The sequence below is a fragment of the Peromyscus eremicus genome, chromosome 5 (genome assembly GCF_949786415.1).
Source record: "Peromyscus eremicus chromosome 5, PerEre_H2_v1, whole genome shotgun sequence".
NCBI classification, from domain to species: domain Eukaryota; kingdom Metazoa; phylum Chordata; class Mammalia; order Rodentia; family Cricetidae; genus Peromyscus; species Peromyscus eremicus.
In genome coordinates this window covers 66,108,003-66,124,714 of record NC_081420.1, presented here as the reverse complement: position 1 = coordinate 66,124,714, position 16,712 = coordinate 66,108,003, and the positions used below count along the sequence as shown (strand labels likewise).

The 16,712-nt window shown below is 39.8% G+C and overlaps 1 protein-coding gene across 1 annotated transcript in view; it reads right to left on the bottom strand.

Annotated features, from left to right (window-relative positions):
* Nucleotides 1–16,712, bottom strand: part of Mrc1 (mannose receptor C-type 1) — a 90,927-nt gene that overhangs the window by 39,986 nt on the left and 34,229 nt on the right. Inside the window, exons 7-10 of the mRNA XM_059263614.1 lie at nucleotides 11,957–12,142; nucleotides 7,773–7,930; nucleotides 6,102–6,212; nucleotides 88–203 (exon numbers count right to left, since the gene is read on the bottom strand). Coding sequence (XP_059119597.1) covers nucleotides 88–203; nucleotides 6,102–6,212; nucleotides 7,773–7,930; nucleotides 11,957–12,142 — 571 coding nt within the window. The remainder of the gene's footprint in view (nucleotides 1–87; nucleotides 204–6,101; nucleotides 6,213–7,772; nucleotides 7,931–11,956; nucleotides 12,143–16,712) is intronic.

The window sequence follows — 16,712 nt, the reverse complement described above, 5'->3', positions numbered from 1 at the left end:
AAAATTTATAACATGTTAAATCTTAGATCTTTTTGAACACTTTTCACTATGTGACGTATCTTAGAATGGATTAAAATGGTTACATACCTGTCTTCAACTGTTGTTAAATAAGCTTTCTCATTTGTGCATGTCTGGTTTGCATCAGCAAATGTTGCAGGGGCGTGTCCAATCAAGTAGCAGTAAAAACCATGCCTTTTCCAGCCCTATGAATGTCACCAAGTAAACAAAAATATGAGAGAATTGTCAGGGAATATTTTTAGAATGATTCCTTCATGAATTGATAAACAGGGATGTCTAAAGAACACAAATCAGAATGATATTAAATGCAACAGAAATTGTGCATGTGAATAAAAGAGAACAGTACAACATTGTTCCTCACATAACAAATAATGGCACTAAATGAAGGGGAGACTGGCCTCTTGCATTCTAACGCCTCCTCCAAGGAACACTGCTTGTGAAACAATTCCTGAAGACACTGAATGATAGAGCTCAGGATTCATTTCACATGAGCTAATCCCAGAAAATAACCGAGGAACTGTAACCTTAGATGTCTACTGATGTCAAAGGTAGATGATGAACATAAAACCGTGCTGCCTGGCCACTGGAGAATGGGCATCAAATCTCAGACAACATAACTTAATGACTTGACTTTCCCGCATTTCAGATACACAAAGTACTATATAAAATCATGCAAATAAAATTTTAAGTTCCAGCAAGAGTTTGAGAGGAAGAGAGGAACTCTCCAGTTATAAGATAGATAGATAGATAGATAGATAGATAGATAGATAGATAGAGAGATAGAGAGATAGATAAAATAAAAAGATTTAAGTTGAAAGTTAAGCTGTGGGTAGCAAGGAGTGTATCAAACACAGACTGAGGTCTTGGAGCAGGGTTCTCCCATCCACACAGAGCACATTGTTTGACCTTCTTCTATGGCAAGATAAATAAAAATTTCTAGCCACACAACTCCAAATTAAGAGCCCTGTTAACTGCGTGGGGTGTTAGACACCAGAAAAGTTTCAAAATAAATGCCATCCAGGTATGCCTGTAATGCCAGTACTTGGGAGACTTGGAAGTTAGACGTCAGCTTAGGCTAAAGATAGCACGGCTTTGTCAAAAGACCAAAGGTAGGAGAATGTATCTCAGTGGTAGAGTGATTGCTTAATGTTTTCAAGGCTGTGAGTTTTAAGTCCAATACTGCAAAAATCAATCAATCAATTCCCAAGACTATACTACAGATAGGGTCCAGTTCCAACTTTGTCTGTAGACACTGTGTGAGAATACATGACCAAATGACAAAGTAATATTTGGTCTCCACAAAGAGATTCCCTTAGACAGTCTAAGAAGAATATAAAACCACACAACAGAGAATTTTCCACACACCAAGCCATGGAGGGTGTGAGCCCCTATGAGAGGAAAGAAATGTAGCAACCAACTCACAAGCAAAAATTATAAACCATGTGAGAAAATGTCTTGTTTTAGGTGAGAATCACTGAGTTTACATAACAGAACAATCAGAAAACTGTATTATACAAATAATCATGTTTGAGATGATTTAACAACCAAAGAAATAATAAAGATCAAAATATGAGAGGTTTAAACCAAAACAGAACTTCTGGAATTGAAAAAAATATATAACAATGAAGTTAAAATGCAACAATCAGATTAAGTATAGTAAATAGAGTTTCAGAGAGAATTAATAAATTGGATAGAGGGATGGAAAAATAAAAAGAAGCTTAAAACATATTCATAGGAAAATATAAACACTAATACTAGGGATAATGTACTTGCTGAGCAGGTGTGAGGACTATAGTTCAAATCCCCAAGACCCATATAAAAGCCAGGCAAGTATGACATCCACCTGTAATGCCAACACTCAAGAGGCAGAGACAGATGAGCCCCAGGGCAAGAGGACCAGCTAGAGTAGCCAGAATTAGCAAGCTCCAGACTCAGTGAGAGACCCTGCCTCTGCAAGCAAAAATGGGCAATCAAAGAAGACACACAGCATTAATTTAGGACACACATACATATACATATGCACACACACATACAAACACTCATACGCCTACACACATGTGAACAGGCATACACACATGCATGTGCACCACATACACAAACAAAACAAAGAGAAAAAACAGACACTAGGACACTGAAAACCTATCCAAAACATGTTCCAGAAGTTCAGTGACTAGACTGAGTGAGTGACACACTTCTCAAGAATAGAAAGGTAAATATAAGTCCTCAAAATGAAGAATTCCACACAATAACAACAACAAATCAATGGGTCAAAGAAATCATAATAGGAATAAAATACACTTGGTATTACATCATAATAAAAACAGGGTTTTAAGCAGTGGTTGATCCATGGTCTCAATTTCGCCTTTCTTTCCTATCAGCATTTAAAACACATGCATTATCATGCCAGATTCATTAACTCTCCTGCGTGAAAATCTCGGTAATGCATTATAAGTCGGGCTCAAAAGTTGTTCAGAACCACTCTGTGTTAACGTCTTTGTTGAGCATTTTCCACTCTGGTAGCGTAGAATAGAAAGTGGAATCCCCTGAAGCTGGTGAGAGAGTTCAGCTGGAACAGTAGACACAAGGACTTGAGTTCAGTCCCCTAGAGCAAAAGACAGGTCTCCTAATCACATCACTGGACAGGAGGAAACAGGTGGAGCCCTGGTGTCGACCAGTCACTCTAGCCTGTTTGGTGAGCTCCAGGCCAGTGAGAGAACCCGTCTCAAGAAACATTGTGGGGTCATTACCAGAGAAGCCTCCTCTGGCAGCAGATGGGAACAGATGCAGAGACACCCCTCCCCACAGCCAGACATTATGCAGAGAGAGAGTCTAAATGGGAGTTCTCCATCGAATCTTTCCCCTTGGAGCTCAGGGAACCTCACAGAGGAGGAGGCAGAAAGAGTGTAAGAGCCAGAGGGGATGGAGGACACTAGGAGAACAAGGTCCTTTGAATCAACTAATCAAGGCGAATATGAACTCGCAGAGTCTGAAGCAGCAAGCTCAGGGCCTGCATGGGTCTGCACCAGGTCCTTTGCATACTGCTTTTCAGCTTAGTGTTTTTATGGGACTCCTGAGTGTGTGAAAGAGTGGGGCTCTGATTCTTGTGCCTGCTCGTGGGACTCATTCCCTTCTGTGAGTTTGCCCTGTCCAACTTTGGTAGGATAGTTTTTTGCTCCATCTTATTGTATTGTGTTTTGTCACGTTTGGTTGTTATCTCTTCAAAGCCTGTTCTTTTCTGTCACTAGAAAATGACATTGAGAGACAGAAATGGAGTGGATCCGGATGGGAGGGGGTGGAGAAGAACTGAGAGGAGTAGAGGGAGGGGAAACTGTATGAAAAAAGAATCTGTTTTCAATAAAAGAAAAAATGGAAAAACAAAGCAAACAAACAAACAAAAAACAGTGTGGGAAACCTCCTCATTTAATGATGCCATTGGTTGTTGACTAGCCTCCAGTTGCATACACATATGTTCACAAACATGTGCACACGTACATACGCACACATTCATGTACCCCAGAAATGAAAAAGAAAGTGTAACTTCAGGCCAGTATAATGGGCTTCTAGTTTTCAACTCTCATAAAGAAGCCTGTAAACCATGCATGTCCAGGTACAAAGTGAGCTTTATTATATCTCCTTCATACTCTTCCCAGCATCTTGAGTAAGTCACTATTCATGGCCAGTGTTCTTTTTTTCCCTTTTCATTCCATGACATAATAGTACATAATTTTAATAATTTTGTCATGACACCTTCACAATTTTAGCAACAGTTCATGATATAGTGATGTTTCCAGTGCAAGCAGGTCAAAGTGTATTAAGAAATTGTAAATTGAAGTGAGAAATATACTTTTGGTCCAGTAAGTCAGATGGTTCTCAATATTTTGAGCATCTCTACAACTCTGATGTGCTGGAGAATCCTACAATATACTTTCTTTGCATTGCAGTAACCATTGCCCTTCCTGCTTCTTTCCCTAAAACAAATTGGTTTTGGACATGCATTCCAATATTCTATCTCAAGCTATGGCATATGTTTTTGTTTTTTTTTAAAGATTTATTTATTTATTATGTATACAGCATGTATTACTGCAGGCCAGAAGAGGGCACCAGATCTCATTACAGATGGTTGTGAGCCACCATATGGTTGCTGGGAATTGAACTCAGGACCTCTGGAAGAGAAGTCAGTGCTCTTAACCTCTGAGCCATCTCTCCAGCCCGGCATATGTTTTATTACATGCAATTTTAAAAGATTATTGCAAAGAGTTGACTCAGTGCCATCAACATTGAATTTGGCCACATGGATTTCTCTGAGCACCAGGTTCCTGTTCTTTCTAAATAAGACTAAAATAGGTTTCCTGTATATTCATTAGAACCTAAGAATAACTGTACTTGATAAATTATTTCCTTACTTTCGTATTACCATCTAATGATTAAACTGGATTATCAGATTGTACATATGTGGCAACTGGTAAGGAATGTATACAAAATATCAGTTATATAGAAGTAATGTGTTCATTATGTTAAAAAATGACAATGCCGTATGATCTCTTACATATGTGTATGATTACACAAAAACTGTAAGTGTGCTGGTAATGAAACAAAGTGCATTGTCTTGGAGACAAGGGCCTAGATGCTAGCCTTGCCTCTGCTGATGCACAATCTATACAGAGGGTGAGATAGGTCAGCTGGTAAAGTGCTTGGCAAGCATGAAGACCTGAGTTCATCCCCTAAACCCACATAATATCTAAGCTTGGGATATGGCTGTAATCCCAGTGCTGGGATGGTAGAGAAGACAGGTGGATCCCTGGTGCTCACTGACCAGCCACACACACACACACACACACACACACAGAGGGAGCGGGGAAGGGGATTATATATAGTACTTGAGGAATGACACCCAAAGTTGATCTCTGGCCTCCATACACACACGTGTACACAAGACTCAGTACAAACACCAGCATACACATGTGCATCCACACGAGCATACACACAAATCAAAAGAAAAAGAAATCTTTATAACTTCTATGGCTAAAGTTTCTGGAATGGACAATTAGGAGGAATTTTGACATTGTTAAGACCCTTCATACATCTTTTCCGTGCTGTGATTTTTTTTTTTTTTTGGCTAATTGCTTTGTTTTTCATTACAGCTTATTTGTCCTATACCAACTTATATGTCATAAATTCTTGTCTTGTGGTGTTTGCTATCAGGTCATGTGACCACAGCAGAGCACTCTTGAAAAGACCATTAGTTCCCACTTTGCCTTTAGTTCAGGAGAAGTGAGAAAGGACAAAAAAGGAAGATGAGCTACTCAGCAGACAGGAAAACAATAACCATAAGCCTACAAAACTATGTCGGCAGTTTCCTTATGCTTTAGAAATCATTTGCAAGATGATTTATTTCAGCCTCCTAGAACTCTCTCTGTCTCTGTGTCTCTGTGTCTGCCTCTGCCTTAGGTTCTGTCTCTCTTCTCTCTGTCTCTGTCTCTCTGTCTCTGTCTCTCATGCTCCCCCCCTCCCCTGTGTGTGTGTGAGTGTGTGCGTGTGCATGCAGGAGGCACAGACACCACGGGCTTGTGGGATTTTATTTAATCCAGTTACACAGCACAAGTTAGAGGATAGGTACCCTGCCTTTTACTATAGTGGTATCCTGAAAAGCTTCCCCCCTGGAAGAAAACTCATCAGAACACTTTAAGCAGGAAAGTGGCCAAGGACAACTTTGCTATCAGCATGTCAGCATGCAAGATTATTCACTGGAAATGTTAACTGCCCATAGGACCACAGACTACACATTCCTGCCTAGCACTTTCTCACGCAGCCTGCCTTCATCACTCACCCCAGGCTCTTTTAAGTGCTTCATTTTATTCCCTGTCAGGACACTCTGAATGGGGCCAGGGAGTAAGTGCACCTCCCTATGAACCAGAGACTGCCCAAGGAAACTTCAAGAAGGACAGGGCATCAGACACAGTAAGACACTGAATATTTACAGCTGGAACGTTGGTCTTTGATGATAAGGAAGCACTGCCTCATACAAAATAAAGCCCACTGTATCACATGGCAATCTTCAATCACTGTGCACGGCCTGTACTCACTTTCCGGCAGCCTCTTTCTGCCTCCGCTGGTTCTGGAGCATGGGCTTGGGATGCCATCTTACAGATGTAACCAAGTGGTTGCTCACAGGCTCTGTCTGCCCAGTACGCATCCTACGGAGCAAAAGGAAAAACAAACGGTTGTCTGTTTCAGGACCTTGCTGCATTTGTTTCTTTCTGGTACTGAATCCAGGCCACATGCATGCTGGCTAGGGAAAGCTAGCATCTACACACAAATGGCAAATTCATGACTTGCACGTAAGCAGCATATTTGGCTCTAACTACACAGATGTAAAGAGATTTAGTTTTGATATGATTCTTCATCTTGAACACTTAAATCCACTCTGTAGAAGGAGCTGAAGAAAAATTTTAAATACTTTCAGGTCCCTAAAGCATGATGCTCACCAATGACTTGTATGTAGCCTCCTCGTTCGTCTTCAAGTTAACCCAGTACACGCAACCCATGCAAGAAAACACCTTGCCCCAACAAACCAAACAAGCAAACCTGAAATCACAGCAGTTCTTCCTTCCTTCTCCCTGGTTGATGAGGGTCCTTAGAGATCAACCTTCCACCTTGTTTAAGATTCTACCTTTCCTACTTCCTGAGACACATCAAGTTAAGATCTCCTTCTGTTTCTCTTATTGATAAATATTTTGAGGATTTTATATATTGTACTTCTTTAATTCCTCATCTCTAATTTGCTACAATCGAGTTTCCAACCCTACAGCCAGAGCAACGTTTATAAACTGCAGATTCTTCTTCTGCTCTTAAGATAATATCACTCTTATTTCTTGAGCTTCAAGGCTTCCTCTCCTACCCACCATCTTCCTCTAACTGCAGAATGTTACTCTCTGGCTTCTCCCATCTGCTCTGAGTGCATCACATCTAATCTGTTCTCAGGATTCCAATTAATTATAATATTTTTTAAATAAGAAAAATAGTAGGTAATATTTATTAACGACACATTTGGGCCAGGAACTGTGCATAATATATGTATAAACCTTTTTCATCATCATTTCCACTTGTGGGATGCATACAATTATTATCCTCTATGCAAATGAGGAAGGAAGTTATACAGAAAGGCCCACAGCTATCATCTATTAACAGAAGAAAGCAAAGCTCTGAATTGTTGAATCAAATCGTATACACACATATAAATGTATACATATATAATATGTTCTAAATAGTACTGTGCACATGTATGTATATACTTCAGAATTTAGCAGAGAGACAGTATTAGTTATTAGTTAATGCTACCTTTTAGCCTAGTGGTTCTCAACCTTTATAATGCTGCAACCTTTTAATACAGGTCCTCACGCTATGGTGACCCCAACCATAAAATTATTTTCATTGCTACTTCGTAGCTGTATTTTTGCTACTGTTATGAACTGCAATGTAAATATCTATGTTTTCTGATGGTCTTAGGTAACCCTGTGAAAAGGTCATTTGACCCCCAAAGGAGTCCCAGTCCACATGTTCAGAAGCACTGTTATGCATCATTTATCTTATGGTCTTCTTGACTTTGCTAGACAATTGTGAGACACTCAAGAAACTGAATCTGAATTGTGCAGCTTGAATCTATATCAACAACAGAAGCAATCCCAACAGATAACAATCAAGGCAGAGAAAAGAGGCTCCCAACACCATTGTCAGGCCTCAGCAGAGCACCTCACCTTGCCCTTCATTACCACGCAGTCCTCCTGCCTGTTGTTCTCATGGCTTGGCTCTCCACGAAGCCATTTGGTAAATGTCACTGGGGTCCCATCACTCCACTCAAAGTACATTTGAACCTTGATGTCGTTTAAACCAATCCACAGCTCATCATGTGGCTCTACACAGGAAGAAAAACACCAAGAGTTATCACTTTCCAAGGTCAGCAGGGTATCAGAAAAGAGGGCACTAGGCTTGTCCACTCAGGTGTGCTCCCTTGGTCTTTTAGAACCATCATAATAGATAATCCTCTACATGCAATAGATATATATTGACTACATATCATGAGGTTAATTTTAGTTTTTTCCATGTTTTCTTTCCATTGTAAATGTGACTGTATTTTTAGTTATGGTAATGTATTTTATGGGAGTTATAATAATGAAATGAGTAAACCCAACCTTGTAAAGCTATGTTATTGTTATATTTTGGAACTCCAGTATCATATATACAGTATCATGTGTGTGTGTGTGTGTGTGTGTATAAAAAATGATATATACTTATCACTAAACTTTACTATCACTTACTTGATTATCACTAAACCTTTTGAATACTTTAGGATAAATTTTCAGTCACTCCTAGTTTATTGGATGCTACTATTAATAACATTATAAGTACTTCTGTTAAAGTTTAATCACTGAATTTCAAGTGAAAATTATCTAGACAGTGATAGAAATTTAAACTAAGGAGATGGGGAGGAGAAATGACTCAGTGGTTAAGAGAACCGGCTGGATCTTCCAAAGGACCCAGGTTCAATTCCCAGCATCCCTCTGGGGGATTGGAGAGATGGCTCAGTGGTTAATAGCACTTGCTGCTCTTACAGGGGACCCTGGATCAGTTCTGAGCACACACATAATGACTCATTACTGGCTATCACCCCAGTTCCAGGGGATCTGATTTCCTTTTCTGGCCTCTGTGGGTATAAGTGGTATACAAACATACATACAAGCAAAACACACATACACATGAATTAAAATACTAAAGAGGTAGGCTGCCAACTGACATTTGGCACTGATTCACATAAATAAAAACATATTTGATAATTTTCACTATAAAATGTTGTACAATACTAGCAAAACTAAAAATTCAGACTAAACTCAAAACAAAACAAAGATCTAAAATATGATCGCTTTATCTTGACGTTCTCTGGAGGGCATTATTAACTCTATGAGCAGTAACATGCCTAAGATATAAATGTCACACCAATAATGGAACAAAGTTGTAGTGATTGAAGAGATCAGGCTACAAAACAAATATTCCCAAATTTAAAAATTAGATGCAATACAATTCAATAACTGTTTAATTTGCTTAACTGGGAATGGCATTTACTGAACTCTGATTCCAATCTTTGAACAGTAAAAGACAATGACTCCAAAGGGTTACAAAGATGATGCTTGGTAGAAAATGAGGAAAACATCCTACAAGAATTTCCCTAAGTGGCAGATTTTCTTCCTCCTGAAAGTTGCCAATCAACTTTTGGAGAAGTCTTCAAATGGCCTTTTGCCAGCTCTAGCAGATGTTTCCAGCATCCTGAAGCATGGGGATGGTGCCAGGATGGGACTCTCTTCCTTTCACTTGAGTTGGCAGTCAGGTGCTTCTGAGTAACAAACACAGCTTCAAAAAGATTTCATGTACCCTCAAGAACTTTAGGATAAAGACCAATGTAAAACTACACAATTACATGTAAGAGTGTTCTATGTATATTTGTTTTAATTAGTTTACAAAGAATTGAGCTTTATTATGGTATCCTCACATATATTTTTCTTACTAAACTGTTTTCCTGTTAGATTGTTTACAGTTCTACTAATATTCTACAAATACACACACATACACACACAGAGAGAGAGAGAGAGAGAGAGAGAGAGAGAGAGAGAGAGAGAGAGAGAGAGAGAAAGAGACAGAGAGAGATGGGTATACATTTCAAGTTATTAAATAAATTTTCATGAATCAGTTAAAGAAATTGTATGAACTGGTATTCATACCTTGTATGCTCAGGCTCCAGATTGTCTACTTACTTTATTTCCATGACAAATATCTAACATGACTAGTAAGAGCGTCTATCTAAACTAACAAAAAAAGCTTTGAAAAGTTTTTATTTAGTTGCAATAATCTCAATATTCTATAACCCAACTTGAGACTATTTCATTCTGTTAAATAAGGAAATAGTGTCTGAAGTAGCATAAATGACATAGTTTAAAAACTTTGTTTTTAGTAACTTCTTTCTTTGATGTATTTATTTTCCTTTTATGTGAATGGGTGTTTTTTCTGCAGGTATGTCTGTGTAGCAGGTGCATACAGTACCCACTAAGGGCAGAAAAAGGCATTAGATTCTCTGGAACTGGAATTACAAATAGTTGTGAGCTGCTTTCTGGGAACCCAGGTCCTCTGCAAGAGTAACAGTTGCTTTCAACAGCTGAGTCATCTCTCTGATTCCTGTAACTCCCTCTTTCAAAGGAAAGCTCTCTAACTTGTTCATTTATCCTCGGGCTGATTTGAGATGAAACCTTGGTCATCCAGCTTCCCCAAACAATTACGGCAATAAAAATACATGGTTCTGTCTGCTGTAGCTTTATCATGCCATACAGAGTAGGACTGACAGTCCTTTGCATCTTAACTAACCCGCTTCCAACACTGGTCCATTTGCAAGCTTCCCAACAGGTCATGATACACTTAAGTGACTGTTACTTAGATATTCTCATTGTGATTACAATCCCATCACTTAATCAGAGTTTCCTGGGCTAGGTGAGCACAGAATAATTAAGATGTTGTTTACATGATAAAGGGGCTATTTTGTGTATGTGCATGTGCGGGGGGGGGGGGGTATACAAGCATGCAAGTGTGTAAGCACATGAATGTAGGAGCTAGAGGACAGACAACCTCAGGCATCCTTCCTCAGGCTCCATCAACTAACTTGCCAAGTACACTGGGCTGACTGATTGTCAGGGATTGGCATGCCTCCATCTGCCCACCACCAGGGCTACCGGAAGGCCACCACACCCTGGTTTTATGTATTTTTAGGAAACTAACAGGCATTTAAAGAATAGTAATAAAACAAAAACAAACAAACCTGAATAAGACAAAATAAACAAGCAAACAGAAGAAAAAGAGCCAAAGAGAAGCACAAGAAGCATCAGGCTTTATGCTCAATCTGGGAATCCTCCTCATGCTACAAACCATAGAGCTACCCACCTCGTCCTACCGAGCCTCGGGACCACACTCAGTCAGTTCCTCAGAGGCGAATGGTTTCCACTGGACCTAACGCTAGGAAAAATAGCATCTGCAAGCTTTTGACCTCTTTTTCTGCTCCTCCTGTCTTTTTTCCTCATGTATTTGCTAAATGCCTTTTCTTCCCCTGCACCCTGGTAACTTTTCAGGCAATAACCATCAGGAAGCGAGGTCCTCCATCACCATCATCCATTTCCTCTTGATTTTGCTGGGTGGAAATTAGGAACAGCTGCAGCTGCTCAGCACCCCACCACCACCCTGCATCAGTGAGAGATGAAAATGAGCATCATTTAATCAGCAGGGCCTGCTGAGGGCCTGTCCTTCTGTCTCTTGGCCTGCTTCTTTTCAGAAGTGCTCCCAGGTCACTTGGCTCATCTAGTGTCTTATTTCTGGTTTTGTACATTCTCTATATAGACTTAAAACCATGTGCCTAAAATTGATAGTAAATTTCTCTCAATGGTTTAGTATAGCACCTCTCATAGTCACTCACTTCTTACTCTGTGGGACACCCAAGTAAAGAAAAGAAAATCTCAAGTGTGAGATGGTTCATTTATGGACATTTCTTGTGAGCTATAATATTGGCCTGACAAACACACACACACACACACACACACACACACACACACACACACACACAATTCCAAATTTTACACTGTGGCTAAGTTAAACACAGACATCTCCAAATCCAGATATGTGGGGAAATAATACTGAAAACTACCCCTTAAAGAGAAAATGTTAAATTTTTTAATGATATACTTATTTACTGTATAATCTTTGTTGGCAGAAGTATCATTTACTTAAATTTACATTGTCAATCAACTATCAATTTCAATTAATTAGACTGAACATTTATGATTATATGTGCTAGAGATGGGTGGCAAGGAGGCAGGCACAATGAGGTTAGTGTCAAGGGGAAGTTTCTCACCGTATCCTAGCTGGGAGAAGATGAAGTCGAACTCCTCGATGCTGTGGATACTTGCCAGGTCACCTCCTTCCTTCCGACAGGCTTGCAAGGCGTATCTCTGGATCTTCTTCTCTTCCCTATAGATCTTGTAGCAGTAGCCTGCATAAGGCCACCACTGACTAGGGCAGCCAGTGGGTACATCACTTGCTAGAAAGGAAAAAGAAGTTTAGAAAGCACATGAGAGAAGTTTATTTAAATTTGCAACAATATTTTCAACTACTCTGTATGTAAAATATTTTTATTATATATCTATATAATACTTCACAATTGTAAACATAAAGATAACATTCTTCATTTTATGGCATACACCTTCACAAAAAATATATATGGGAAAGGAATATTCTATTTTGCTTATTTTGTTTTAAAAGAGGTGATTTGGGGAAAAAAAACATTTACTTTAAAATGAAGTCTGGTACCTTAGACCATTCAGCCATCCTAGAAACTATTGAAGAGAGTTCTTAAAAATTGTGATAAAGATGTTAAGATGTGGCTCTTCCAGCTGATGGCTCTGGGTGGGGGATGGGGCATGGGGAAGGGCTCAATTATCTTTAAAGGGCTGGCAACTGGGAGTTTGACCATGTTCCCCTGAATATATGGACAACACAAATGGAACTGGGTGTATTTTTTTTTTTCTTTTCCTGAGGAGGGCATAAGGATGGGAGGGTGGACCTGGGAAGAATGGGAAGCAAATGTGATTGGGGTAGATGGTATGAAATTCTCAAATAATCAATAAAAATATTATGTTGAAAAAAATAAAAATAAAATGAAGCCAAGGGCTGATGAAATAAGCACAATGTTACTGCATGTGAGACCCTGGGTTCAAGCGCCAGGGCCTAAATAAATAAATAAATAAATAAATAAATAAATAAATAAAATGAAGACAAATGAGAAATCTACTTTTAGAATGTGTTCTTACGACAAGACTACACAACAGATCATCTAATTTTATCTGTTCTATCACCATCAAACCTTAACTAAACATCTGTGATACATTAACTGTGGGAAGCCTGGGGAGTGATGGAGCCTCTGAAACATTGCAATATATTTTGTTCGCATGGACACTAAGGAGACTGTGATTCATTAGAGAAAGAGCAATACTCCTAAAGCAGGTAAAAGACAGTACTGAAGTAGGGAGTAGGAGGGTGTAGACACGGGGGTCAGAAGCCTGCCACTGGTGCCTCTGAATTGATCCAACACCATTTATTCACTCCCAAAGGTGTCACCTGTTACAATGGCCATGAAAGAAATTTAGGTTTAGAAACTTTTGGGGTGAAACCTGTATTTGCACAAGGGGGTTTTTAAGCAAGTCACAGCATATGAATCAACGTAGCCACATAGATTTTTTTTTAAGCAGAAACCACATTAATGCTAAATTACCTATACGCACTGTGTTCTGAACAAGGAAAGAACAGAGACACTGCACTTAATAGACAACAAGCCACACAAAATCATTATTATTTAAGTAAATCAGTGTTAAACATCTCATTGTTGCTATGAGAAGTTGTGGTCAAATGGTGTAACCTTAATTACATGTTGCAAAAAATTCAACTGTAATGAGCCACAGAGGAGCTATAGTGAAGATGTCTGAAGAGAAAGACACCCTCTTCTTCCAAGGATGCCCTTGAACCAGGCACGGGCCCTGGCACACGGTAAGTGAAATGATGTTGGTTGGAAAAGAAAACAATATTAGATTTGACATACAGCAGCTTCTTTTTGCTGTTTTACAGATACCATCTTGCACAATCTTGACACTGGGTCAGTTTATATATTTAAGCTAGGTATTAAGTGATCTCAAATGTGCTGCTACTAAATGCCTAGGACAGGTCCCTTCCTTTGTCATCTGCTCATTTTGGGGGGGTGGAGTATGAAACAGGGTCTCGTGCAGTAACCCAGGATGGCCTTGAACTCCCTTTTCCCTGCTTCAGCCTCTCAGCTGCTGAGATGACAGGTGGGCACTCTCAATGCTGACTCTTTTGTCATTCTTTGAATCAACGAGTCCCATTTGTCCTTAAGAGCAGAGAGTGTCTGAAGCCTCTATGTGCATGGGTGAAATGCGAGAAAGTTCTAATTGGCAACGCCCTAAGTGGTACTGTTGTAAAACAAAAATTCGTATTTAAAAACTGTCATCCCTTAGTACAATTTCAATTCTGGATACTTTCAGGGATTGCCAAAAAGTTATAAAAAAAAAAAAAAAAGGGAAAGGTTAGTGAGGCTTTGGAGCCCTCTGGTGGGATGCTTTCAGCTTCGAAAGCTGAACAAATGAACCTGAAAAGCATTGTAGAATGTATTTACTGTGGCTCGTGCTCAGTGGTAGAATCCTTTCCATCATACATGAGGTTCTGTGTTCAACGCCCAGCAGAGCAAAGCTCACAAAAAGTTTGAAAACAGGAAATAACCAGCCCAAGTGAAATAAAGGGGAGTCCCTTGGAACCACCACAAAGGACCCCTGTTCTTCGGGAGGACCAGCACTGACAAAGCATAGCTGCCAAGGTAAGCCACATGCCTCGTTTTAGATTTGCTGCTAGCCATAGCCGATAAAAGAAAAGTGAAGCGTCAGTGTCAAAAATATAATTTCAGCCGATACATCCAAGATATTATCATTCTGATACATGACCAACTAAAATAAGATTGTCCATTTATTCCATGCTAAGTTTTGGGAGTGCAATGTGAATTTTTACACCTGCAGCATATCGCAGTCACACTAACACATTTCATTTGCACAAAGACCCAATGGTTAGTAGCTACAAAGCTGTACAGGATGGCTCTGAAGATGTGGGAACTGTGAACACACAGGGAGTATGGCAAGGATTAAAGGGTGCCAGGCTCGATTCTTGCCAAGAGGGTCACCAATTAGGAATGCTACAATTTATTCAGGTGCAGAGTGGGGGGTGTTGGTTTTTCCAGACAGTGTTCCTCTGTGTAGCCCCGGCTGTCCTGGAACTCACTCTGTAAACCAGGCTATCGTTGAACTCAGAGACCCACCTGCCTCTGCCTTCTGAGTGCTGGGACTAAAGATGTGGGCCATTACATCTGGAAAATGCTACACATTTAAATCTCGACTTATAGGGTTTTAGGTATACAGTAGAACAATCCTAACAGCATGAAGATGTAAGGTATAGCTGAACAAGTGAATCAAGGGCAGTAGAGAATTTAGTAACGCAAGCTTGATGGTATGATTGAGATTTTGCAGGAAGAAGAGTTACCCACATTCATGTTTTACAAAGGAGGAACTTAAAACTGGTGGATTAAGCAAGAAAGCCAAATTACAGAATCCTGCCTCCCATTCCAGAGAAACTTAAATATAACTTTTCTCTACTTCCCCAAAGTGGCAACTGCAAGTCTCTGAAGAACTATATGAACTCTTCCAAGAAAGATTTAGCCATCCCTTCTGCGACAGCAGTAGACGAGACAAGTCGAAAGCACAACTGACGTATCCACAGGTTTGTCCACAGTCACTCTAGAAAGTCTGTAAAGTGGAACTGAGACCATGAACCAGGGGTTTCCACCCATATCCATCAGAGGCTATAAACCAGAGCCCACCACCACATCCATCAGAGATTATGAAGCAGGGACCCCATCTACATGTATCAGCAATCATGAACCAGGGCCCCCTCACCATATCCATCAGTGAGCTTGTCTGTAGCTCTACCTGCTAAAACTGTAAACACACCTACTCTCAGATGTAACAATTCTACTTCCAGGAATACAGAGTCTGCAAAATGGCATGTGTGTGTAAGGTTATTCAACTTCACAAAAGATTAGAAGCAAACTAACACCCAAGGCTGGGGGGTGATAGCTTAGTTGGAAAAAGTGCTGTCTTTTTAAGCACAAGTACTTGAGTTTGAGCTCCCAAACGCATGTTGAAATATAATATATGTACTTGTAATCCCAGCCATGGGGAGGTGGAGATGGGGAGATCCCTGGGGCTTAAGAGACAGCCAGCCTAGCCCACTTGGTGAGTTCTGGGCCGATTAGAGACCCTGTTGCAAACTAAGTGGACAGAACAATTGGGAGCTGTACTCTAACCTCAAACACATGCACATAAAGTAAATAAACAAAATCTACTAACAGAGGAATGATCTTTCCATGCAATGCCCATTATCCAGCCCCCACCCCCCCACACACACAATGTATGGAGAATCAATTTACATACCAAGTGGAAGGACAAACAAAACTGTTGACTAACAAAACCTAAGGAGGAGGACGACATAAAAAAGGATGCTGAGATTTGTACAAAACAGAGAAGTAAACCACCGTAAATCATTTGCCTATCCACCACAAAAGAACCAACCCAGGAAATACATACTTGGAAGCAGTGATCTTCCAGAAAACAGGCCTGGGTGGCAGAAATAAAGAGGTAGCAGGGGGATATCACTGTTGATTATTTAGTGCTTTTGAATTTTTTCTTTCTTTCTTTTTTCTTTTCTTTTCTTTTTTTTTTCTTTTTTTTTTTTTGGCCAGGAATCATGCTATATGCTTTTGAATTTCTAACCATGTCAATCACGTTTACAAAAAAATGAAACTGCTTCCAAGAATCAAGGGAGAAAAAGTCAAAAGTGGGTTGTTTTAGTTATTTTTGTTGTCATAAGATATCATGACCAAGGCAACTTAGAAAAGAAAGCATCTATTTGGGGGCTTATGATTTCAGATGATTAGAGTCTATGACAAATGTGGGGATCATGGCAGCAGGAAGGCAGGCATGGGGTAGGAGCTGAGA